Source organism: Natator depressus, chromosome 5 (genome assembly GCF_965152275.1).
Source record: "Natator depressus isolate rNatDep1 chromosome 5, rNatDep2.hap1, whole genome shotgun sequence".
Lineage (NCBI taxonomy): Eukaryota > Metazoa > Chordata > Testudines > Cheloniidae > Natator > Natator depressus.
In genome coordinates, this window is record NC_134238.1 from 28778793 (window position 1) to 28795606 (window position 16814).

The 16814-nt window shown below is 42.6% G+C and overlaps 1 protein-coding gene and 1 long non-coding RNA gene across 2 annotated transcripts in view; one reads left to right on the forward strand and one right to left on the reverse strand.

Moving 5' to 3' along the window:
- The window catches only part of LOC141987299 (uncharacterized), a 94991-nt gene that overhangs the window by 44748 nt on the left and 33429 nt on the right, over positions 1-16814 (forward strand). The window lies entirely within an intron of this gene.
- OXCT1 (3-oxoacid CoA-transferase 1) overlaps positions 1136-16814 on the reverse strand; it is a 125413-nt gene continuing 109734 nt past the window's right edge. The window contains exons 15-17 of the mRNA XM_074952509.1: positions 12370-12450; positions 10396-10497; positions 1136-2570 (exon numbers count right to left, since the gene is read on the reverse strand). Of these exons, the coding sequence (XP_074808610.1) occupies positions 2529-2570; positions 10396-10497; positions 12370-12450 (225 nt within the window). The 3' untranslated portion in view covers positions 1136-2528. The remainder of the gene's footprint in view (positions 2571-10395; positions 10498-12369; positions 12451-16814) is intronic.

Sequence of the window (16814 nt, forward strand, 5' to 3'; positions counted from 1 at the left end):
CTAGCAGGAACCTATTTATGACCCCATCCAGTCCATCAAAAGTGGCTCTTAACTGATCCTCAGTAATAGAGATAATGATATGCACTTTTTACTGTCTACATCACCAGGACACTATACTCTCTCAACAGCAAACACTATCCGTGAAGGGTCTTTGTGGATTAGCTCAGGCTACTTAGCCGCTTGATCATCAACCCGGGATTGTTTTATGCAAACCCACAGTGCATTAGCTTCCATTATAGCAGAGCCATTACCGAGCAATCCCATAGAAATCTAGCTATACAAAACCCCTGGAAATAACTTCTTAAATCTGACTTTTTGGGTTTTACTCCAAATGGGTGGAAATGGTCAAACTGTTAATTGACATCTTTTCCCAGAGCTTATAATGTAGGAAACCTCCTGTTTTTAGAGCTGGTTGGAAACTAGGGCCAGTGCAGGATTGTTGCTTGCAGCTTATTCTGGAGTGCTTTTGCCAGCTTCAAATCTTTCAAACAAATTAAATATCAGACAAAACTCTCTTTGTATTAAACGTGACCTTAACACTGCCACTTACGCAACAGCTTTCTTCTTCAGATATTCACTTGTAGGCCTGGCTACACCCCCAAGTTATATGCCTGTATAGTTAAAGGAGTACAACCCCCCAGTGCGCACACAGTTATACTGGTGTAGAGGTGCTTATGCTAGAATAGCTTATTCCCTTAGGGAAAGGAGGAGATGCTGTTTTGGTATAATGCACATTTATACAGGTATAACTGCATCTGCAGTAGGGACTGTACCACTACAGCAATAGACATTCACACCCCTAATCAAATTAGTTATACCCGTACAAAATGTGTGTGTAGATCAGGCCTACTTTTACAAGAACCCTGTGAAGGAGTATGATTCCCCGCTAAAGTGAGGGAAACGAAGGAGAGAAGCCCAAGGACACTGAGGAGCTAGGACACAGGAAGACTATTTCTGGCCCCCAGTGCTGTGTTCAGAACATTCCCCTGCTCCTCCCACAACATTTTATGAAGTGGGAGACTTCCTAATCTGTCTCAAGTTCAGTTTTTCCTCTCTCTCTCTGCCTGGGTTGCTTATATTATGTACCATTTTCTTTTGCATGGCTTCCTGGCACATAGCTGATTCTTACTGTTGATGTCACATGTATGACAGGACCTTACTTAACCAAAGCATTTTGGAAACTTCCAAAATATTTAGAAGAACTGGGAAAGAAGCCACTGCATCTAGAGCTAGTACTAGACTTTGGTTAACGTGGACTTTTATGAATTAGGGTCCCATGTAATGGAGTTATGTTGTACTGGCCTGCGAGGGAAGGACCTGTGTTGTCAGACCTGTGTTCTATACTATATAGAAAAAACAACAGTTCTCTTTGTAACTCAGAGTGGGAAAGGGAAAAGACTTATCAAGTGGGGAGGGTAGGAAACCTAGAGAAAGGAAACTGCATTTCATCTTGACTGTGGCTTCTGTGGATGCGAGTCCTGAAACACTACTTGCTCCCTGGATCGACAAGAGCTGGGGAAAGAGCTGATAAACAGGGAGCCTATCACTTTAAACCTTTCCTCAATCCGAATTTGAATAGTTGATAAAATGTCAGTTCTGAAAGGAGCTCCTTTCCCTGACTCTTCCACAGTCACTCCACCCTTCTCCTTCCAACCCAGCATTATCCCTGTCCACCCACCTTTCCTCTCTGTGACCCAGGCCCATATCCCTTTGCAAGGCCATCAACTTGCCTGTTTGAGGGAAGAGATCTTTTGTGTTTCCCTCCCAAAGTGGCCCCTTTCTGGGTTACACATTTGTGGGTTTCATCATTCAAACAGAAGAGACCAGAGTCATACTCTAGAAGGTGTACCTTCTCTTCATTAACACCAGTACATAGATACCATGGAAAATGATCATACATTCAAGGTTAAGGGCCCAATTGCTCCCATTGATTTCAACGGGAGTTTTGCCACTGACTTATTGGTAACAGGTTGAGGACCCAAATTTTCACAAAAAAGTGGAAGCCCATGTGTCAGATGTACATCTGCAGCTCTACATGTTTGCTACAAGCTCAGCAATCATCCCCCGGAAGAAAATCAAGAAGCGCCTCACCATATATTAGAATTACTATGACATTTGCAGTATTTCCACTTCCAGTGGTTAACTTGTTTGTAAAACTTCAGAAAATGCACAGGCAGTTGGAAGTTGGCATGCACATTGTCTGTTTGCACAGTAGGTCTGTACTTTTTAAAAAATGTAGTCCTCAGCAATAAGACGACTTCTACAAGGCATTTCCTTGAGTCAATGCTTATTAACAATCATGGTTGTAGTATGAGGTTATCAAAAAGTTAGGTATTAAATTCACCTTTTTATTAACACTGGACTGTAATGTCATGTGAGAAACAGCTATCACAGCCTGAATCTAACTATTAGGAAACTACTTTAAAAGCCCTTTAAAAAAAGTATAATTGCAAAACAGACACTGATTTCCCTTCACTGAGCTCCCATTTGGAAACAAGAACTCTGGCAAGTCCAGACCAGCTTGCTTTTCAGGTTGAAATCTGCCTCATCGGTATGAGATTTGGTGCAACCTAGAAAAAAGGAGAGAGGAAAAAAATAAGTTGGCAAATACACACAACAGTGCAAATTAGGTTATTGTAAGCATGTCCCTGTCCCCTGATTTCCAACTATGAAACACTGCAGCAGCAGAAGTCCCATTACCAACTGGCTTTTAATATATAAACACAGTTGAGATCTTCCAATGGTTATTGCACTGCCATTACAATATTAACACAAGACTGCCAAGAAATCCTTAGCTAATAAACCCCATTATCCAAAAACAGCTCAGCTTGTCCATCAAGCCGCCTCAAACACCTGACAAAACAGAAGTGTCCTGTTGTGACAGGCCCATGTAGAACAATTCAAAGATTGGATTTAAGAAAAATGGTATCCGTGGCTGTGCAGACTGTTTGATTGGGATGTAGTCAGGAAAGACAGAGTATTTTCAGCTAGCATTAATACAGTGCAAGGTTATTTACATTTTCTTACCCTCCATCTCCCAACTTATTTCATCACAAGGATATTTTTATTTGATTGTTTTCTAAGTCATTCATTCCCAGCATATATGGTACTGTACAAAAATTAAAACCAATTAGTAATATAGACTGAGACAGAGCAGCCATCCTAGCAAAACAGAATGGGCAACAGAAAAATAACCCAAAAGGGAGAGCTGATGAAAAAAAGAACCCATGTATGTGATGGGAAGGGGGGTGAGGAAATTTGCTGGGGGTGGAGAGCTGAAACGGTGCACAAATGACTGATCCAAATTAGTATGGTTATAACTAAGCCCTGAGTACAGAGATAGAGGGACACTGCTGGATAGTCTCAGGAAGGCATCACCTTCTATTCCCAGCCTCATGAAGAGCAAAGGCAACCTGGATGACATCAGCTGCCTCGGATGAAAGAGAATACCTCCAGTACCTCAGGTCTAGATGATTAATCGGTCTCCGTAAAATCTCACCCACTGCATTTCTTCTGCCTCCTTATCCCACCCATTTCACAGTGCTGAACATTCTCACACATTATGTCTTTGCAACCATTAGTGGCTTTTAGAGGTGCAGGTCTTTATTTCCTACAGACAATGCGCAGTTTAATTTCTTGAATTATTCTTCCTTGAACCACAATAAATCATCCAGTCTCTTGTGGAAGTAGCAGCTGAGAAACCAGGCTTGGTTCACACAGAGTATTTTTTGTGCTGAATGTTAATGAGACATCTTGGTGGAATGAGACACTGTATATTGATTTTTCAAAGCTCCGTGTAAACTGGGATAATAAATTGCAGCAAGCATGTACACTGAGCAGTGGGAGAAACTCTCTCAGTGTATGGACACCTTGGGACTGGTTCCAGGAGGCTTACATTTTCACATCTTAAAATGCATATGCACTGTATTTAGCATGGGGCAATTCTGCCAGCCTTGAGCAGTACTTCATTCCATGAGTGGTTCCACTGAAATAAATAAAAATACTTGAGGAGTAAGGAACTATTGGAGGTGAGTGAGAATGGCAGTCTCTAGCTCTGTATTTTCTGACAACAGTGACAAAATTCAATTACGGTGAGTAGATATTGTTTACCTGTTGTCATGGTTTTCAGTACCAGTGTGGCTTGGAGTCAGGGCTGGCTCTAGGCACCAGCAAAACAAGCAGGTGCTTGGGGTGGCACATTGCTAGGGGCGGCGTTCCGGGGCCGGCCATGCTGACCCTAGAAATGTGCCCCCACCAGCCTCGGGTCGCCTCTGATCCGCCTGCTCCCCTGAGCGCGCCGCCGCGGCGCCGCTTCTCCCCCCCCCTTTTCGCGCGGCAAGCCTGGGAGGGAGGAGAAGCCGAGCGGTGGCACACTCGGGGGAGGCGGCAGTGGTAGAGCAGAGGTGAGCTGGGGCGGGGAGTGGTTCCTCTACCTCCCATTACTTCCTGCGCTCCCCCCCCCCCGCTCACCTCCGCTCCACCTGCTCCCTTGAACGCGCTGCCTCTCCCTCACCTGACAGGGAGGGGGGAGAAGCGGAGCGGTGGCGTGTTCCAGGAGCAGGCGGAGCGGAGGTGAGCTAGGGTGGGGGGTTGCGGGGCAGGGGGAGCCACAGGAAGCAATGGGGGGGGGAGGAATGTGGCACACCTGGGGAGGAGGTGAGGCCGGGGATTTGGGGAAGGGATTAGGAAGGGGCGGAGTTGGCGTGGAGCCGGGGGCAGGGCACGAAAAAAAAGTGGGGGCGGCCAAAAAATTTTTTGCTTGGGGCAGCAAAAATCTTAGAGCCAGCCCTGCTTGGAGTGTTTTACATTTGAATGAGCACATTACATTAAATCTCATGTTTCTCTCATTTGTATTTGCACATCTGACACTACAGCTGTCCCTTGTGCGCCCAGCATCCGCTCCCTCCAAGGGTCCGATCCACTGAAAGTCAATGGGTTGCACATCCTCAGCACTTTTCAGAATCAGGCCTAAATATAACTGTTTGCTATGAATAAATAAAATTAAATAAGCAGAAAAATGCTTGAGCAGCCCAAGGATGGCTTGTGGTTTAAAATCAGGGAATCATCAAGTTTACAATGCATAGACTCCCCACGGGTCTAAATCCCAACGGGATCCACTCAGCTCTATATCCCTTTGAGGCACATAAATACCTAGGTTACAGAAAGAAAAGGAGTACTTGTGGCACTTTAGAGACTAACAAATTTATTTGCACATCAGCTTTCATGAAAGCTCATGCTCAAATAAATTTGTTAGTCTCTAAGGTGCCACAAGTACTCCTTTTCTTTTTGCAAATACAGACTAACATGGCTGCTACTCTGAAACCTAGGTTACAGAGTGTGTCTTTCAATCTGTGGTGTTTATCAGAGGTCTGCTCTGCTTGAACATCAAAAATCCCAGGGTATTTTGGCTGAGGGCCTTGTGTCCTCTGCCAAAGCTTTCCCCTTCCCATGTCCAAGGTTTGATGTGAGTTGATTGTATGGTTGGGCAGCCATTCATTATATGCCTAAAAAATCACTGTATCGTGTTATCTGGAAATTATTTTTACTTGCAGATAAAGGCATTAGTTAAAGAGCATATTCTAGCCTCTTTGTACAAAACTCTGTTGCTCAATGCAAGTTCCACGGTGGGAGAGGGGTGACAAGGACAGGAAACAGGCTATGCATTTAAAACATTCTCCATCATATAAACAATCCATTGTTTTTATAAAAAGGAAAGACATCTCTATGAAATAAAACCACAGAGAAATTGATGATATCCCATACTTCATATTATTTTTCATTCATTGGCTTGACCTTAGACAGTTCAATTTTTTTTTAACCAAACCAACAGCTGCTTGATAGTCAAACATGGGTTGTTTTTCTTGGTCTGAAAGCCACAGTTTTGAGCTCCATGTTAGCTTTTAATGGTTTTTTTTGTATCCCTGACTTAGAATTGAGCTTTCACAGGAAAAAACAAGAAGCTGAATCTTTATGTAGACAGACTTGCCTTATCAATTTTTATAATGAAATACATCTACAAAATAATGTTTTCTTATTCTATTCTCTCATGGTGTCATCAAAACTATAAACTGGTACAAGCCAAAAGAGATTACTCTGCCAAGCTGATCTACAAGCCAGGCGGTAGCAGATGTGATTTAAGTGTACAAGATAAGCCAATACTTCGTCTTCACAGCCTAGTGAAATCCAGGGTGAATTGTTTATTTTTGATACAATACCAGGTTCCTAACAAAGATTGGTGACTCTAAATCACTTGTCCCTTGGCATGTAGCTGCTGTGGATGTCCTCTAGGAGAGGCTTTTTCAAGCAAGTAACCCGGCTGTGAAAATAACAATGTACAGCCAAATATCTCTCAAAGAAACCATAATATTTCTAAATGGCTTTCCTTGTGTATTTTTCTTACAAGAAGCAGTATGGATCCAAAAGCATCTGCATTATGGACAGCATCGTGTATGGCTCAGTATAAAATTAGTACAAATTGCGCAGTCATGCATTAAACGTTAAATTGTAACAAACCCAAAAGACAGTTATTTTAGCTAATGTTTTCTGAAGCCATTGAAAAATATTATCAACAGAAATGTTCAACTCTATAATCTATTTTCTTTAGTTCTATATAAAATTGTACTTCTTCACAGGAAAAAGTACTGTATAAGATGAGAGAATTCTGCTTTTCATTCCTATCGGCACAATATCATTAAAGTCATTGTTATTGTTCTGGTGTAAACAGCAGCAAAACTTAACTCACTGAACAGAAATAATAATTTAAGTACAGCAAGTGGTATCTTCTAAGGTAGACAGGGTCAGCATTTTGGTGTATGAGGAAAAGCATTCACAACGCAGCTCTTCAGGTATTATTCTATCACAGAGTTCAGGGCTTGAGCTGGGTGAAATGTTTTTGATGAATAAATGATTCGCTGAAAAATGCAGTTTCAGTCAACCAGAAACTATTCACAAATTTGTGTAAAGTTCTCCAAATAGTTTCGACTGAACCCAAAAACCCAAAATGTTTCAGTAGCATTGAAATGAAATGCTTCATTTTGACCCAACCCAATATTTTGTTTCAATATTGGACATTTTGACAAAAGTGGACTAAGTTTACAAAACACTGGACGGGGAGGAGGGGGCAAGACCGCTCCCTTATAACCTTTAGGCAGTGGTTAGGGCACTCACCTAGGATAGGGGAGACCCAAGGTTCACGTGCCCCCTCTACCTGATAAGAAGGGTCTCCCAAATTGAAGACAATGTCCCAAGCCACTGGGCTATGGGATATTCTGGGGTGACTCTCTCTCAGTCTCTCCTCTTGAAGCTATTCCAGTTTGTATAAACTATTAAATAGGGGGTATCAGCACTGGAAAAGAACAACAACAAAACAACCATGGCAGTGAGTTTCTCAGCCCAGGTCAATTGACTTGGGCTTAAACTATGGGGCTAAAAATGGCAATATTGACGTTCCTACCTGGGCTGGAGCCCCCCAACAAAGGAGGAGGGCCTCAGAGCCTGGACTCTAGCCTGTGTGGGAACATCTACATTGCTATTTTTAGCCCCATAGCATGATCCCTGTGAGCGCAAGTCAGTTGACCCAGGCTCCGAGTCTCACTGCCATGTTTTGTGGTGGGTTTTTTTGCAGTGTTTATGTATCATAGTCATTGGAGTGGGTCTTAAACTCAGGTCTACCTAATGAGTACCCTAACAACCAGGCTGTACAGTCATTCTCACTCTCTTCCCCTGGCCCAACGACTATCAGTTGTCATTATGAATGACTGCCACATGTGCTACTACAGTAGCTTCAGCCATTAGCTCTTTAAATGCTTATCACAAATGGCCCATAAAAATACATTAAATACGTTGTGGCTTAACCCCCTTTTTAAACTTCCAAGATTAAAGAGGGTGGGTACTGAATGCAAAAAAAGATGAATCTACAAGGTCAATTTTCGTATGCTTTAGCATTGACTTTACTGATTGCATGAGAGGCTCTGTGACTGGAGAAAAATAAATCCTGACATTATCAAAGTATGCAAAAAATCAACCCCTTAAATCATTACTGGAAGGATGATCAAAACCAGTTCTTTTGTGTAAAGGACTGCTGAATACGGAGGGTTGTTTCAAAAGAGAAATTTTAAAACACAAGGTTAATAGAGTGACTTCAGTAAGGTGTTATGTGGACAATGAATTATGCAGTCAAGCTGTTTTTATAGCAATGTGTTATACTCTGCCATTTGCAGGTCATTTCAACATTAAAAATAGAATTCCTCCCAATTAGCTGAATCTATTTTCAGAAGTGACCTGCCTCGTACCTGCCTCTCATTTATTTAAAAAAAAATGCAGAACAATAAAACTAACACACAATATTTTGGCACTGTTTAGCAAAATGTATTCCTACAGATGCAGATACGGAAGCTTATGAAGTCAAAATATCTGGCCTGTGATCTTACAATTCTCAGCCCCACCCAGCAAGGACTCCACAAGAGGTTGTTGTCCACATTAGTGTATCCCATTGTAGAACTGGAGTAATTTTTTCTTTATTATTTTGTATTTTGGTAGTTCAGAATGCACAGTGTACTAGGTACCGCCCTTGCCTGAAGGACAGCACCTGTCCTCACTGTCTCTGCCTCAAAAGGTTTTACCAAATAAGAGGACAAGCACCACATTGTGGATGTGGAAGGAGGATAGTGGCAGGGTGCTACCTCAGAGCACCCCCTTGTGGCACAGCAATGTCCTGTAGGCACACTTTCCTCAGCTTCCTTTAGTGGGGTTCAGAAATCAATCACTTGCCTCCACAGTCTTTAAACAATATTTCCCTTCCCCTGGGATCTAATTCAGGGGTTCTCAAACTGGGGGTCGGGACACCTCAGGGGATCGCGAGGTTATTACATGAGGGAGTTGCGAGCTGTCAGCCTCCACCCATTAACCTTGCTTTGCCTCTACCATTTATAATGGTGTTAAATATATAAAAAAGTGTTTTTAATTTATAAGGGGGGGGATCGCACTCAGAGGTTTGGTATGTGAAAGGGGTCACCAGTACAAAAGTTTGAGAACCACCGATATAATTTATTTAGCTTATACAACTTCCCTCAAAGAGCTCCCCTTTACATTCAGGAGGCCTTACCTGCCCTCTGTCTTGGGGACTTTTTTTTTTTTTTTTTAATAGTCCTGGCCTTTCTGGTCTATAGATTCTACCCTTATGTTCAGGGGTCTTCCTAGCCTTCCTCTTTGGAGTAGGGGATGGGGTGGCTTTCTGTCAAACTTCTCCCTCCTTGGCACAGGAGGCCCTTGTTGCGCTGTGATCTTTACCTCAGGCCAACTGTGGCTTTCAGTCAGCTTCTCCGCCAGTAAACCCCTTTCCCCCTGGACTGGGAGAGGTCAGCAAGTATTAACCTTCCACTGCTGGTGTCTCTAGGCTCTGAGAGAAGAGGCAGCATATATACAGCCCTCTTTCCCAGAGCTGGTGAGGGTTGGTTGGGAGAGAAGGGAGCCCTGCCCCACTCTCTCTACCAAAGCTCTTGGTCTTGTCCCTTAAGGAAGAGCAGCACAGGTTGTCCCCAGACACAGACTGTTCCCTGGACCGCTTCCTGTCTTCCCATATCTGCCTTTGCCATTTTTCTTGATCCTTGAGTACCAAACCATAAAGGGGCCACGGCATGGTGCAGGGGTGGAAGGACCTGTAGGCCCTACTACTAATAAGTGGACAGATTACCTTGTCACAAGAATACATTCAAAATATGTACAATTGTTATATGCACCACATACGGCATCTGTTTTCTTAAATATACCTCATTAGTTATACCCCACTGCCCCTCAAGCCTTTCCATCTTTAACTGGCCCATTTCATGTATGCATCACTAAAGAACTGAGACTCTTGAGAAGGGATTTGAAGGATGAGAAAGTAGTAGCCTTATAGATTAGTACAGAGAGAACATTTCACACATATGGGGCAATTTTAAACTGTGTATTGGAAAATGTAGTAAGAAAAATCTGTACACAAAAGGGGTCTGGGTGAGCTAATTTTTATATCATTGAACAGGCTCTAATATTCACCCACCATCCTAGCGAAGCTGACCTATCCCCTTCAATGCATTTGCTCAGTTTCACTCCCCAACTGTCCTTGCCAATCCAGTCCTCCTCTCCAGTTCTTCTACTGCACCCATCCAGTCCCCAATCCCAGGCCTAACACCCTCACTCACTCTCACCTTAGTCAACCTACAACTCCTTCCCTGCTCTCATGGCAAGCATCCATGTGATCTAAACTTCAGTATCACCTGCCACCCTGACACAGTCACACACACACTTTGAAAGGTGAAAGCTACTGGATTACAAATAAAAGGCTTATGTGCTTTTCTTATCTGTTAAGATGGCTAGGTCTGGAACACGATGACTACATTTGTTCATACAATGACTTACTGTAAAGTCACAGCCAGTGCTTTTCTTGATTTCATCTACTGACAGTCCTTCCCAGATTTCAATCAGGGTCAGTCCCTTTTTCTTGTCCACATCAAACACAGCCTGTCAGATTCCAATAAAATATGAGTCATTTTTAGTGTAAGAAGGGATAATAAGGAAATGACTATTCATATAATAAAAAATGGTGAGCTGAAATATGTACATTTCCATTAGAAGGGTAACAAATTATGCTGTTATTTACATGTGTCAATTTTCTTACGTATAACTGTCCAGTAAATATCAGTGTAATATTCATTAGTACTTGAAAGAATAAAAACAAACAGGGAAGTTAATATTGTAAAAGTATGTATCTGTTATTCTTTGGATGAATTTTAGACAAATTGGTAGGGATGGGATCTACACCTTACTGGGCAATTCTGGTTGGATTTTATGCTTGCCTGAGAGGTGACAACTGGTGGTGGAAGAGGGGACTGCTTGCTCTCTTTGTTTTTTAGGTTAGGGTCAGAAGTGAAATACATCTGATTGTTTGAAGGGTCCATGGGTGAGTTTCTCCACTGTCAATTGCACCATCCAATTTTGTCCAATTTGATTATTTTGGGAGTCCAGGGCTGCCAATGAAGCAGAGGTGGTGTTGTTTTTTACAGAACACCTGGGATAAAGTGGCAAAGCCTGTGTAAGTGAGCAAGGACAGCACCTTCTGAAGCTTTTTCTGGCACTCTGGTTACTGCTTTGCACTTCCACAGCTCACAGCACATTTAATAATAAATACATACATAATAAAGGCTGTTTCTATATTTCCACAAATGCAAAATACAGGTAATATGGGATTTAATGGGTGCCAGCCAGAGAGAGTTATACTGGTTGCATGCTAGTAGCCAATAAAACTCATAATATGTCGAGACATTTTCCCAGAGAAAGTCAGTGAAAAAGGTGAAGGTTTAACCTGGAATCAAAGGGAAGTCACAGATTTGACACAGGAGTGGACTGAAGCTCAGACTGAACACTTAATTATCCTTCCCTGGGGTATATCAGACTACAAATTTGATTTACGAAATTACACAGGGATTTACATCCCTAAATCTGAAGACACAAACTGGAGGTAAGAAACACCTACTTTAGGATGTTGGTTTGGAGATGGTTAGAGTTTTCACTTGAATTTAAGTGATATTCTGGTGTATACATAAGAGCCATTTCTTATAGGAATATATGATAGGTGCATATATGTACAAAGAAGGATCTGCCTAGGGCTGGTTCTTATAAAAATGCCTGTAGGTTACTTGTTTTTTCCCCAATCTTTGTTCAACTTTCCTTTTCAACTATACATTTGTATACAGCCTGTTCCTAGAGTCAGACTTTAAATAAGTTTCACCTTTCATTTGTTTTCTTCTACCTTGTGGAGAAAGATTTATTTAAGATAACAAGTAATATACTCCTGGGGGAAAATGGCATCTAACATAACTGCCTTTGAAGCACACTACTTAGTATGATAAGAGGGCTCCTGCAGAGACTACCCTTAGCCCTCCAAATGTAAGCACTTATAATAAAATAAAGGTGGTGGCAGCAATAACTTAATTTTCTCAACCTCTATTGAAAAGGTCCACTGAACTACTCTGTGCAGCAAACGGACTGTTTGGGGCTCAGTTCTGCCTCCCTTCCTCACACTGAGTAGTAAATTACTTCACAAGTAGTCCCATGAAAGGCTGATACCAGACACTCTTCATAATTCTATCACAGGCATTTGAATGTGTTTGAAAACGTGGCCAAGTATGTTTGGGTGCTAAAGGATCGCATTTTTCAAAGGAAAACTGAGACCCACCCAAACTCCTGAATCCACCTCCAAGGGGATCTACCATTTTCATTGTTAAGTGATGCTGCACATCATTCATGCTTGCACTAAATTAAATTTAAATATGATTTGGTGGCACTTTCTAGAATGAAAAAAGACTGGAAAAGGACTAAAGAAATGTACTTTACCTTCTCCGTAATGATACGATTTACACATTGTTTCCCAGTTAGCGGCAAATTACATTTTTCCATAATTTTGTGGACGTTGCCCTGCATTTAACAATAGACAGACAAACATTATCTTTCAAGAACCAATATTTCTTGTTCAGAATTCAGATAAGGACAAGAAAATAATACACTTAAAGCATCACAGGCATAAGCACTCTGCATGCATGAAACACACACTGTACTCAGACCTCTAACGCTGGAGTCCTTTCCGATGGCAGATTATATCTGATCCCAAACACTTTGTGCTAGATCGTGTCTTGGATTACAGACTCATGTGGAGGAGTAAAAGGGAATAAGAACTTCTTTACATCCTTGTGTGGGCTACACAGACCCTATGCCCAGTGTATTTCTACTTACCGCTTCCCTCCTCCTGGAGCTGGGTGGGGAATGGGTGGAACCTTAGCCAATTAATGCAGCAGCTGAGCTGATCTGGGGCTGTCATAATTGGCTGCTGGAACAAGGGGAAGGAACTGTACCTCAAAGAAATCTCTCTGGAAAACCATGCCTCCAGGGGTGGTGCAATTCATAGAGCTTGTCCTGCTTGGGGCTGTGCCTAAAAGCACAATCTAGCTCTTTATTATTAAGGTGAAAGCCCAAATAGTGGTTACTTACTTGGGAGCTCACGGAAACTGTAGGGAACCTTCCATACCCATTCCTTTGTACACTCGGCAGGGAACCAGCTCACTTACGTGATATTTCTCCGACATCCTTATCTATGCACAGTACTTACAGAGAGTCTGATGCACACAGAACTGATACCCACAGCCAGGAATAGCTATTCATATAATCAAGTTCAGCCCTCTACCCAACAGAGACTTCATGCTCACCTAGCACACACCCCTTTCCCTGTGCCTACACACAGCAAAATCGAGAAATGATACAGGCTGGACAAAACTGTATCATCCAAAAGTGTTATGTGGAAGCCACATGGTTTCTCTCTTAGACAGAGCATCAGCCTACAAATATTATCAAAAGGAATCTATTTAATTTCCTTCAGGGACACTACGTGTCAGCTGAACTATGAGACTTCCTATTAAATGAATGTAGGCAGAAACTGCTCTGAATGAACATAAAATGGACTGATCATTGCCCTTTGATTACTAGTTGTAAGTATTTTACAGATATAGCCGTAAACGTACACTTTGGTAATATACTCTTGTCATTTTATGTCTAATTATCAGTTTTCTTTTATACATTTCAAAGAAGATCTAGAGTGTTGCAAGTCTAAATTAATCAGCTGAACTCACTGATGAATTCTCTGTGTTTTACCACTGTCAGCTCTCCTTAAGTCTAATATAGCTTGAGCAGCCAGACCTCAGCAAAGTCAATTCCTGGATGCTGACAAAATGAGCAATCTGTGGGTTGTGAAAGAAATTTTTTCTGGGAGGAACTATTACTTCATTCTAATTATATAAGCAAGATCCACATCTGGTATCAAGGCAACTACTCAGATAAAGCTAACAAATTTATTTGAGCATAAGCTTTCGTGAGCTACAGCTCACTTTATCTGATGAAGTGAGCTGTAGCTCACGAAAGCTTATGCTCAAATAAATTGGTTAGTCTCTAAGGTGCCACAAGTACTCCTGTTCTTTTTGCGGATACAGACTAACACGGCTGCTACTCTGAACCTCAGATAAAACTGATTTCAGAGTAACAGCCGTGTTAGTCTGTATTCGCAAAAAGAAAAGGAGTACTTGTGGCACCTTAGAGACTAACCAATTTATTTGAGCATAAGCTTTCGTGAGCTACAGCTCACTGACTCAGTCTTAATGAAAATAATTACTTGAAACAGACAGCGTTACTTTCAAATGATCAGCTTGTGTCGTACCTTTCTCAAGGACCTTCTGGCAGTCTGTTCTCATAACAGCCAAGATTGATCTGTGCTATTTTAAAAGTTTTCAGTAACACAGCAAGTACACTTTTAAGGTCATGTAATATCTCCTCTTGGTATCCTGTGGAGACTGAAATGTACAGGCTTGCAGAGGTGATAGCTTGAAGAGAGCCTCAGTGACCCTGAGAACAGATGCATTTCAGCGTCTTGAACAATTCAGCTGAAGATTATTTTATTGCTGCTTACTATTTGAGCTGGCTTTTGGAACCCACACATCTCCACCTATATCTGCAGGGCCACACCAGATTGAGAACTCAAATGAGACTGTGGGATCTGTTACCATCTGTGTTTAAGAGGTGTTGATTGTGTAAAAGAGGAGCGTAAGTGTGTGTGTTTGTATGTGTGTGGAGGGGGGTGGGATCCAAAATCTGGTCCAACCTGTGCTAAAAATTGTTTTGTTGACAAACACATTTTGTTATTTGAGAGTGAAAACATCATTAATCTACCACAATGCATCAAAATTAGAACTGTTCACAACGGAGGAGTGGACGACATAGGGTAATGGGATGAGCTTTTCAGCTCTTGATCACCTGTGTCAGTTCGACCGCCAGCCAAGGGTGGTTGAGATCAGTTATGATCTCTTTGTTCAGTGGTCTGCACTGGAGGCCTCCATCCAACTCCAGCTTCAGAAAGGCACTATTATACACTGCTGTATACATATTTTTACTGTTCTTAGCAAAAAAAAGTCCTCATACCCATTCAGTTCTTGGCCTAACTTGATTTTTACTACTCCTGGGCAAGGGTAGTGCATGTTTCGCCAAACTGCCTAACATTGCATGTTCTGTGCCTATTTGGTGGATAAATAAAACATCACTCTCTAGCACTATTGCCTTCCTCGTCTTTACAAGGAAAAAACTCACTTGGAAAAAAAGATAAAAGAATTGCTGACAGCAGTTACTATCTAATCCATGGGAGGGCAAACTGTGGCCTGCGGGCCAGATCCAGCCCATCAGGGCTTTCATTCTGGTCTGCGGGATTGCCAGACCCGTGGCGCAGTGGGGCTAAGGCAGGCTCCCTGCCTGCCCTAGACCCGTGCTGCTACCGGAAGCAGCCAGCACCATGTCCCTGCAGCCCTGGGGGAGGGGCAAAGGGCTCTGTGCGCTGCCCTTGCCTGCAGGCACTGCCCCCTGCAGGTCCCATTGGCTGGGAACGGGGAATAGCAGCCAATGGGAGCTTTGGGGGTGGTACCCACAGGCAAGGGCAGTGCGCAGTGGAGCCGACTGCCCCACCCCACCCCGAGGAGCCACTCCCAGACATGCTGGCCACTTCCGGGAGCGGCACGGGGCCATGGTAGGCAGGAAGCCTGCCTTAGTCCTGCTGTGCGCTGCCACTCGAGGTAAGTGGTGCCAGGCTAGAGCCTGAACCCCAAACCTCTCCTGCACCCCGCATCCCAACCCCCTGCACCCCTCCTCCTCCCCAACCCCCTGCCCTGAGACCCCTCCTGCACTCCACACCCCCTTCTGCACCCCAACCCCCTGCCCTGAGCCACCTCTCATGCCCTGCACTCCCTCCTGCACCCCAACCCCCTGCCCCAGCCCTACATTCATGACCCTGCACACAATTTCCCCACCCAGATGTGGCCCTCGGGCCAAAAAGTTTGCCCACCCCGACCTAATCAAACAGTAAAACAATGGTCTCAATTTTAAAAATATATGCCCTGATACTGTAAATCAGAGCCCACGGGCAGAAAACCATTCAAGCACTTCTCAAAGTTTAAAGGAAGATGTACAAATAAACAATTGAAGTGCTGGTTGCAACTTCATAATTAACATTGAGTTCTCTCTTACACTTATTGTGGAAATTCAACATCTTTGTCTGTATGAAAAATATAGCAGATTGTCTTCAAAAGTACAGCACTTACTCTTGAGTACAGAACAAATTTTTGAGAATTTACGAGCATATCATAACAACCTGGAGGTTTTGTGAGTCATCACTGTAGCTGAAGATGTAAAAAAATTTAAACTGGTTATAAGATAAAAAGTTTCAAGACTGGGCTAAATAATGTATCAACCATAGAACATACCTGGCGACTCTGCTTGTAACAGATATTAGCATGGTAATGATAAGCCAAAACTACCACACTACATCTAAATCCCCTTGAATTTTGGGAAAGTTCAGACCCAGATGTGAACTCTTGGGCTGATCTCCAATATTAAATGTTTGCCACTTCTTTCAAATAGAATTGGAAGAGACTATAGAACTAAAAATGATAGCTTCACCTGAAAAATAACTGGATCATCCTGACTCATACCACAATACAAAACGATGTAGCTCACGAAAGCTTATGCTCAAATAAATTTGTTAGTCTCTAAGGTGCCACTAGTACTCCTTCTCTTTTTGAGAATACAGACTAACACGGCTGCTACTCTGAAACCTACAAAATGATGGTTTCCCAAATCTCCCAGAATAAGTGGTGTGGTGGAACCGAGGTGATGTCCTATTCATCCTAAACTTGCACTTATCACAGAGAGTGATAAGCACAGAAGTTATGGTACGAGTAAGTGTAAAGAAAACT